The sequence below is a fragment of the Papilio polytes genome, unplaced genomic scaffold, assembly GCF_000836215.1.
Source record: "Papilio polytes unplaced genomic scaffold, Ppol_1.0 DF824158.1, whole genome shotgun sequence".
In the NCBI taxonomy this organism is placed as follows: domain Eukaryota; kingdom Metazoa; phylum Arthropoda; class Insecta; order Lepidoptera; family Papilionidae; genus Papilio; species Papilio polytes.
In genome coordinates this window covers 1,593,672-1,604,096 of record NW_013525046.1, presented here as the reverse complement: position 1 = coordinate 1,604,096, position 10,425 = coordinate 1,593,672, and the positions used below count along the sequence as shown (strand labels likewise).

The following is a 10,425-nucleotide window of genomic DNA, read 5'->3' as shown; positions in this document are numbered from 1 at the left end:
TCTCAATATTCTAAAATTGTGCTCTACGCACCGAGTCGCGTGAAGTTAAAATTTATATGGATACTATAACCTCTAGAATTGCTTCTTAGATTATAAAAAGTCGAAAAGTTATTGATAAAGATTACTAAAACGTAATGGTGAAGAGTACATGTACAGATCATAATATTTGTACATGCAAAGACAAAAACAAAAACATGAAATACACGAAATAAATAACAAAAACTGACCTGTTTTTTCAGCACAATATGTTTTCCCTTCCAATACTTCATAAGGCCTCGCTCCTGCAGCGTGGATACGATATCCGATGATGCGATCGCGAGGTCCTTGCTGAGGTCCCTGATGCAGAGCGAGGGCCCCGAGGCCGAGCACAGTCTCTTCAGCAGGGCCTCTTTCCAGTACGACCGATACGATATCAGACCGAGATCAGACAACGGGGTCTCCGGGGAGCCCACTTTGCCCTCCACTTTTGTTAGTAGATAACCTATTAGATAAAGATAATAATTGCATACTTAAGCATTTATTAACAAATTGAGTGGAAACTCCATTATAATGTAGTCTATACTAATATTATAAAGAGGAAAGATTTGTATTTTAATGTATTGTTATAACTCATAAACTACTGGGCCGATTTCAAACTTTCACCATTAAAAATCTACGTTTTCAGAGATAGGCTATGTTACTTTATTATTTTTTAATTTCGCGCGAACGAAGTCACGGGCAACATTTATTCGTAAATAACTTTAGTAATATTTCCTACGTCATATTGAAAAGTAATCGAGATTATGAATTGGCATTTCTCTCGCAGTAAAAAAGAAACAAATATGCTTTAATTCAAGCGAATATTAAAAATAAATTAAGCATATTTAACCCTTAATGTCTGTCAATTTGGATTAAGTAAATCAAAATATGTAAAACGGGCCTTTGAACAGACCTCGTAATATCGGTGATCGTACCCGTTGTCAGAAACTCGAAATACAAGTCTTTAAAGTAAAGGATGCGAGATATATCAATTTCACGGCTATCAATTTTTGTCAAGAACATAACGTTCCCAATTTATGCAAAAAATGAAGCCTAAATTATTTAAGAAATGTATTTTATAAAGCTAATGCGAATTAATAAACAATCGATAAATAAACTATTTGGTTACATTTCAAAGTAACCAAGTTCACACTTTAGCAGTAGCAACACTAACATGCAATAAACATCGAATATTCACTGGATTTAGATGCAAAAAGACGTCAACATTTTAGCTGTAAGTTGTGATAAGAACCGTGAGAAAATTACATCTGACGCGAGTCTCCCTGTCCTTAACACTTTCGTTTAATATCTCGTATAGTTTAAAATCAAAGTGTAATTATTTTTAAATTTCATAGAATTTTACATAGTTGGATGGATGAATGATTCTTGGTAAGTATCTCCAAAACGGTTTAACAGATCTCGATGAAATTTGACACAGATGTAGAACAGTCTAGAACACAGACTACTTCCTAAGTTAATACCGCGGAGACAAAGCCGCAGGCACGTTAGTAATTAAATATAGACTTGAGTTATAACAAACGTGCTAAAGTCGATTCTCGATTAACATTTAACGTGAAAATTAGACGAGAGTCGTGTATATTAGTTTCGAATATCCAATTACCACACGAGGGGACCAAACAACGTCGCCGAAACAAATAATTAACTTGGCCATCAAAATTCCTCGCATCTACAATTCGTCCGTTAAGTCTCGCGGCCGCGTACCCCCTGTGGGGGGAGTCTAGACGGCAGACCGATCTATACTGCAGTGCATCGATCGTGGGGTCGACGGCCGCGGCGTCGCGACGCCCGCCGGGGGCAAAACAAACCCACCCGGCCGCGGTGACCGCTCAGGTGAGCGCGGGTCGACTACACGCAAAAACCTGACCGCTATTGTCGCACGCAACAAACTTCACGCACTTTACGGTCGCGAAACCCAATATGTAATACATTACTTAAGATTAGCTTTTTCCCGTGACTTTGTTCGCGTGGAATCGTAACTATGTTCTAATTGGCCGTGATTTAACGATTTCCAAGCTGTTCTGGACACCTTCTAACAAACATATATCTATTCAAACTCTTATTTTAATAATACTAGGAATAATCTTACTAAGCCTTAGTTAATTACTAGCTGTTGCTCGCGACTTCGCCCGTGTGAGATTAAAAAATAAATAAATACATATCCTATGTTACTCACAGATAAATTACCTTTCTAATAGTGAGAGAATTCTTAAAATCGGCCCAGTAGTTTTTACGTGAATCAAATACATAAAAAAATAGAAATCTTTCCTTTTTAATACATAGACGTAGCACATCTCAGACATAGTTTAATACGATCAAAAAATAGAGGGCGCAAGGTAGCGACCGCACCCTCCGGGAGGGAGATGGGGTGCCTGGGCTAGTCTAGACAATAATCCTAAACCATCTCGCGCCCTCACTGTCTCTTAATACATAAATAGTTTAAAGTACTCAAACAAAATTTGTGTACATTATTTACACATGAATACTAATACTAGCTTTCGCCTGCGACTCTGTCTGCGAATTAAAAAAAATGAAAGTAAGACTTTGTGTTCTTGCAGACTATCTCCTACATCTATGCCAAATTTTATAGAGATCTATTCAGCTAACAAGCTACAAACTCTAACAAACATCCATCCATCTAAACTTTCGCATTTACATGAGTAAGATTATCAATGGGAAAGTTAAGATGAAATTTGTCTTAGACGTAGAGGATAATCTTGAAGAAGACATAGGCTACTAAGTTTTTAATTCTGCAAAGGACGAAGTTGCGGGCTTAAGCTAACACTTAAATAAAAAAAACACAGAAAAATCGAGAAAAGAAGGTTATTTACAGTTAAAAATAGATACTTACTAAAGTCTATGAGTAGCCTGCCGTAGCCTTGTCTCTGGTACGGTGGTAGGGTTAGAATACAAGACACATTGTAGTTCAGGAACGAATTCTTTTCCTGTGTAAAAAAAATCAATTAAACTACCTCCTTTCAATTGTTTTCATTGTTTGATTAAGACGCGCACACCTTTGTCTCAACTATCGCATAACCTTTTAGTCGCGCTTTGATTCCTACGAGCTTATATCGAGGGCACTCTATTCGATACTGAGTTGTGCAACTAAACAGTTGAATGGGCGAAACAACGGACAATCGCACAATTGTTAGGTACACTAATTTTTTCATGTATTGTTTCCTTTGACAACTCAGATATTTCTTTCTTTTCCAATAATTTGGAACACGTTACTAACATTATCAATATAATAAAGCTATAAACCAATCACCAGTTGATAAAAAAATCAAACAGGAGATGCAATCAAAACGGTCCTTTGCGTTAGCTATGGCGGTGTGTGCTGGCGTGGCCGCAGACAGGGGGGTTATGACCCCGTACGCTTTGATCTCCGTACGCCGATATTGGGAAATGCCTAACAATTTTTATTGATTACTTTTTTGTAACTATATTGTTGACGATTTATAAAAAGGAAATTCAAAAGAAACTTTATAACAATCAAAATAATAAAATGACGATATAGAGCTTTTTATATAATAAGCTGTTTATGGATTCATGAATAAAAAGAAATTAAAAACGATTTTGAAACATCATTAGTTGATAAATTTTTGGTGAATCAAGGTATATTGCAATTTTAAATAAAATTTAAAAACCATTAAATTGTCGATATTAGATTTAAAGTCTATTACAGAATGACAGAACTAAATCGGAAACCATTGTAAGATCGGAAAATCTTGGCGGACTATCTTATTTCACATTTTATTTTATTGTAGACATACAAGTTTCATATGTAAATTTTATAGCGGTGTACATACGTGCCCCTGATATTCATAATGGTTTGACTACAATATTTTTACTTGAGGTAGGTCATTTCATGGCGTGCCAGGAAGTAATGACTAAGCGAATAAGTAATGTTAAAGTGTCTAAATATGAAGTAAATCTCTGTTTTATAATAATGTGACTAGTAAAAACATACTTTACACAATATTGGAATAGTAATTTAGTCACTAAGAAAGACTCTTAGTGTAAATTTAGTTAGAGAAATCACTAAGATAAACGAATAGTTTTGAAACGCCAATAGCCATATTGTTAAGGGTACGATTTTCACATGGTCGAGGATTCGAATCCCGTTATTCGACTAGACACAAACCTAGAGCTTAGTTAGAATGCTACTGGAAGTATTAGTAAATTAACAAATCATGTAATGAATTTCAAATAAAGAAGTAATAATAAAAACGATATAAAAATACGTCATCATGATTAAGTCACTATACGTTTACATTAAGGGGCTCGGAGCTTACCCTAAGTGACTAGGGCTTATTTAACGCTGGCCCACTGCGGGTTGACTTCACACATATCTTTGATTTTTTAAGTACTGGTTGCGTTACGATACTTTCCTTTACCGTAAGAAACATGTAATTACTAGCTTTCCCCGTGCGGCTTCATCCGCATGAGATTATGAAGGTTTTATTGTTTACATTTGTCAAATTATCAATTGTAAATGTTAAAATGACATGACATAATGACAAACCATGGCAACTATGCTTCCTTGATGTCAGCTCGTAGTTTATGGTCCCTTTCCCACATGAAGGAATTTTTTTCCAATTTATTTATCCCCTAAGTTTAATAACGTTAAAATATATAGCCTAAAGCGTGTCATAAATGGAAGGCTTTTTATTAAAGTAAAAAGTATTCAAATATATGTTGTGATTGATGACATCCTACGCCACAAAGTAGTGTGTGATAGAATACCCGTAAAATACCTGCCAAAAATTCATATGAAATGACTTTATGTCTGTCAATTATCCAAAAGTCCGATGCAGTACGAGAGTTTTCAATTTAGTTCGAACAGGGGCCCCCGGGGGCATCGCCAGTTTACCGAGACCCCCCGAATGAACAGTCTGGATTTATTGCGTTACACCCGAGCTGTCTAGACGTCTACCACCGTGTTTACATCCGTAAATTGTCACTAGGGGTGGGGAGCCACGTGCATCCTTTCCACTTTTATTCTTGTTATTTTTAATACGCGTTTTTTTAATCTGTTGTCATTGTGGTGACTGCCATGCTAGATTCGACGAGAGTTTTTTCTAGTATAGTGTGTTATTGTTATTAAATTTTTAATTAAAGTTGTTGTTAATTGACAATTACGTGTTCGCCTTTTGTATGCAAGTGACGTTTAAGATATGTAAAGAATTGTATTCATAGTTGACTTTTTTGTTTGTCTATACTAATATTATAAAGAGGAAAGATTTGTATTTTTGTATGTATTCGATTCACATAAAATATACTGGGCCGATTTCAAAAATTCTTTCGCCATTAGAAAGGTAATTTATCTGTGAGTAACATAGGGTGTATTTTTATATTATTTTTCAATTTCACGCTGGCGAAGTCGCAAGCAAAAGCTAGTTGTTAATAAATGTAATAGTCAAAATAGTCAAAAATCATACGATAGATTGATGTTTGTTTATCTCTAAAACGGCTTAAGAACCTCGGTCACATTTATCACAGATGTAGAAAACCGTCTGGAAAAGGTACATGGGGTACTTACTAAGTTTTTTTTTAATTCCGCGAGAACGGAGTAGCACAAAAGCCTAGTCTTTCATGTTATAACTTTCGCAGACATTTTAAGTCATGTTTGGTAACTTTTTAACTAAGTATATCGAGTTGAAATTTTAATATTCTTAAAGATTAAAGTTCCATCTTTAATTAGGTGAAGTTGTAACCTATGCGTTGTTACAAATTGTACATGTACAATCAAAGAGGTATATTTATAACGGGGAGGTTAGGGGGGTGGTTCGTCGACCCTCAGTCAGACAGCGGGGGCTGGCCGAGGGCATCGGGGTACCTCATGTGCAGACGTCTATCCGCTTTGTTGACAACATCTGATAATATCCTTTTACTACCAAAGGTTTATAAATCACATTTAAGTTCGGAAAAAAATTTACCCCAATATTGGATGTTTGAGTTTTTGATCGTTTTTAAGTATTGCAACAAATGTTTTATCATACTAATATTATAAATGCAAAAGTTTAGATGGATGGATGTTTGTTAGAGTTTGTAGCTTTAACAGATGAACGGATCTGGATGAAATTTGGCATATATGAAGAACATAATCTGGATGAACACATAGGCTACATTTTATTTTTAATTTAGGGAGTCGCGGACAGTAGCTTGTTCAACCATAAATTACGAAAACGAAAAAGCCACGCACATAGTCAAGTTTTTATTGAAAAATAAATATTTGGTCAAGTTATGAAACTTATACATAACTTAGCTTTCCTTCGCGATTTAAAGTGTTGTCATGTTTTTTTTTTCATTGAGATACGTCCTAAACTATCCCATTAATAATATAGAAAGTAAGATACATATTTATAAAAAATTAAGTTATTTTCTGGTAGTGAAAATAGTAGAGTTTTAAAGCTCTTTTAAATAAGTAGCTACTAGTAAATAATGCAAGTAAATAATATTTTAATAAATATCAAAGGTATTATAATAAATTGAAGAGGTAGTGATTCAAAGCAAACAGTCTGTGTGAAAAAAACTTCTTAGACGTATTGTGCTCTCAGTATTCTCAACTTGAACGGTGGGTAAGAATTGTAAGTATACATAAATTTAGAGATATTCCGTCGAGACGTCTGGGGTCGACGGCCGCGGCGGGCAGACGGATATCCGGCTTTTTCGTCTAATCATTTATTTTAACTATTTTATATTTAGTTGGTTTTTAAATTGATATTATGAGAATTTAAATATTAGATGGATGGAGAGATGTTAAATTTAGTATAGACTAAATCCTACATCTATATGTTGAGGATAATTTGGAAGAACACATAGGCTACTCACTTTTGTTTTTTTTTTAATTCCACGCGAACGGAGTAGCGGGCGAATGTTAATACATTATAAAGAGGTTAATATTAATGAGATGATTTTTATTTTTAAGGAAATTTTAATTTTAATTTGTATAACTTCTATAACAAATCAATTAAATTTAAAACCAGAATTTAATAGGATAATAAAATATAATTTCATGGTAATGGCGTCACGGGTTTCATTTACAAGCCACGCCTTACTACGGCGTAGACGGTCTACGAGCAACCACGGTTTACGTCAAGAGCGTAGCGCTACGCTACGTCGTAGGCTGTAGTGAACGTAGTAAATGAAAGAGTAATTTAACGGTACGCGATTTTTAACTTTATTCCTATGAGATTTGAAAGCAAAATGAACTACCAGTTAATTTCCTTTGAGAGATCTGGATGATTTTAATAAAACATGAAACTCAACATATAGTAAAAAATCCGAAAGCGCATATTTAGTAGTTTTCACGAGGATTTTTTTTTCTACTCAAAAAAGATGCTTATTTGCTATGGACTTTGCAATGCAACAATACAAGTAAATCCATACTATCAAATTTCATTACTGAATTTTGTTTGTTTTAATACTCTCCTGTAAAATTTGCATTTCGCAGTTACTTAAGTTTACATAGGGACCTTATAGTCTATGTAGTAGTCTACAATTACATAATTTCTTGCTGACAACCCTAATGTAGTACTTCAAATATAGGAAACCAACTTATATAAATTAATATCGACTGGTCTTAGGAAGCTTATAATCGGAAATTAAATTAGGGTAGTCAAAGTGTTTTCAATAAGTCTGGAAAGTTCCCGTATTGAGGTTCTGTTGCCTTTCAATAGCAGGTCTAACGTGTGCTCTCGAATAATCCAATTTTCGGATTGAAAAAGCCCGACGTTGGACCCGATTAAAATCACCCAACCGACGACTGTATAATTGAAATGGTTGCAACAAATAATTGAGATTGCGTCCTCTATTTGTATTAAACTCTATGGGATTTATAACATAACCTTTAATTTTGCTTATGTTTATTGCGTATTTATCAATACATTTATAACAAAGTTGATTTTAATTAAGTTTTAAAGACTTTAATCAATATTTATTTCAGCCGAAAGCTACGGATTCATCTACACGAATATATTAAAGAGGGAAGATTTACATTTGTTTCTATTTTTGTATGTATTGGAAATATCTCAAGAACTACTGGGCACATTACAAAAATTTTTTCACTGTTAAAATTAAAATTTTGGACTAATTAATGTGCGAAAAGAATTGAATAAATAAAATTAATAAATAAAATGCTACGATATCACTGTGTAACATAGGCATAGGTCACCTTTTTAATCTTTTTTTAATTTCACGCGAACGAAATTGCGAGTAACAGCTAGGAGTAAATATTTTTGTGAGTCAATTTCCTGTTATTGTATTCTCTAAACAAAATACAAACAAAAAAGTTGAAAACTTTGTAATATAATAATCTATACTATCTATACTATTATAATAAAGCGTAAACACACACTTCTTAGTTGCCTAAGATGTCAGCAATTACAGCATATTTTTGAATATTTTTTTTTACTAAAAAGCCCTACTTACGTCACGCTTTAGGCTATATATTTTACGCCATTAAACTTAGGGAGTAAATATATTTTGGATAAAAACCCTAATGTGGGAAAGAGACCATAAGTTGCTGCCAACATCTAGGAAGCAAGATTGCCAAGGTTTGTCATGTCATGTCATTTTGACATTTGCTATTGATCATTTGGCAAAAATTTTCATAATTTCATGCGGAAGAAGCCGCACAGGAACAGCTAGTAATATAATATAATATAATATAATATAATATAATATAATATAATATAATATAATATAATATAATATAATATAATATAATATAATAATAATATAACAATTAAACTACGATTAATGTAATCAAAAGTGTTAACACTCCAATCAAAACATACGTGTTAATAAACGTACGAGGGAACCCTAACGTACTAAGTACTTTGGGAATCTCGACGCGAGTACTTACGCAGCCGGTTGGGGGTCTGGGGGGGTTTGTGGGGGTGCTTGGGGGTGTGTCCCGCCTCCACCCCCCGGTCAACGACCCCACAGCTGACGCGACTCAATGAGTATAGTACGCGACCTACGTATAGTCAAGGCTTTGCGTAGGTCTTAAATGTCAGTTACGTTTTTTAACTGCAGGAAAAGAAACGAAAAATTGGAATTTGTCGGCGTTTTTGTATTTAATTGGGGCCTTACTTTATTACTGTTACTTTTCTTTGTATTGCTAGATGCTATTGTATATACATTTTTATATTTGCAAGTTTATATATATAGAAAAGTGAGGTGTTCTTTAAAGCGTTAAAATAAAAAAATGTAATAACTATCTTTTATTATTGCGATAAATAGAACACATCTATACTATTATAATAAAGCGAAAACACACACTTCTTTGTTGCCTAAGATGTCAGCAATTACAGCATTTTTTTGAATAATACTGTTTTTAATAAAAAGCTTTATTAAAAAAAGTATTATTCATTGTCATCATCATCATTCCGTCATGCTTTAGGCTATATATTTTCACGCCATTAAACTTAGGGGGTAAATATTTTTATAAAAACCCTAATGTGGGAAAGAGACCATAAGTTGCTGCCAACATCACCATTGCCATATTAAGATTTGCCATAGTACTTAAGGTAATTCGTATTTTGACATTTGCAATTGATTATTTGACAAATGTAAACAATAAAATAAAATTTTCATAATGACATGCGGATGAAGACGCCCGGGAACAGTTTAAAATAAAAATTGAAAAATTAAAAACAAGTAAAATTTAAATTCGTTGGCAGAATTAAAAGAAATTACGAAATAATATCCATATGCTAAGGGGTATAATTTTAAAACAACCAGCAATCTTCATAATGGTCCCATTTGTCGTATTAAAAAAAAAATGTTTATTTATAACTGTCCGGTTGGTATTCTACAGGAATTAGCAAAACATGAACTTCACAATGTCGCAGAGAAGCAAAAAATGGTTTAACTTTCAACTAGATGGCGTTATTTTCAACCTGAAGATTACTAACAAAGTACAATCGGGGAATCTGGCGGTGTTCTTTATACGCAATAAACGACGAGTAACAATAATAACGCAGATTTATGACCTTACACAAAAATATTTGGTCAACGGTACTTATCTAATTTCATATCTAATAATATAATAATCTTGTCCTTTGTGCAACTGCAACTTAATTAGTTATTTTTATAGTTTGTCACGTTGCAACATAGCAACATTTATAAAACTCAAACACTGCGGATTTCCGCGACTATACTTCGTACGACACAATCCTTTCGAAAGAAACTTTAAAGTGTTATATATGTCTACCCTTGGAGTACTCACCTTGCTGAAGTATCCCACAATATGGCAACCCTCGTGATCTGCGCAGGTCATAACGTAGAAGAGGAAGGGCTCCACGTCGTAGTACAGCGTCTTGTGGTCGAGGAAGAACTTGGCGAGTAAGCAGAGTTGTTGGCAGTACTGCTTGTGCTTGC

The 10,425-nt window shown here is 34.0% G+C and overlaps 1 protein-coding gene across 1 annotated transcript in view; it reads right to left on the bottom strand.

Moving 5' to 3' along the window:
• Window positions 1-23: 23 nt before the first annotated feature.
• Window positions 24-10,425, bottom strand: part of LOC106111499 (histone acetyltransferase KAT7-like) — a 16,760-nt gene continuing 6,358 nt past the window's right edge. The window contains exons 10-12 of the mRNA XM_013293617.1: window positions 10,274-10,420; window positions 2,888-2,981; window positions 24-481 (exon numbers count right to left, since the gene is read on the bottom strand). Of these exons, the coding sequence (XP_013149071.1) occupies window positions 24-481; window positions 2,888-2,981; window positions 10,274-10,420 (699 nt within the window). The remainder of the gene's footprint in view (window positions 482-2,887; window positions 2,982-10,273; window positions 10,421-10,425) is intronic.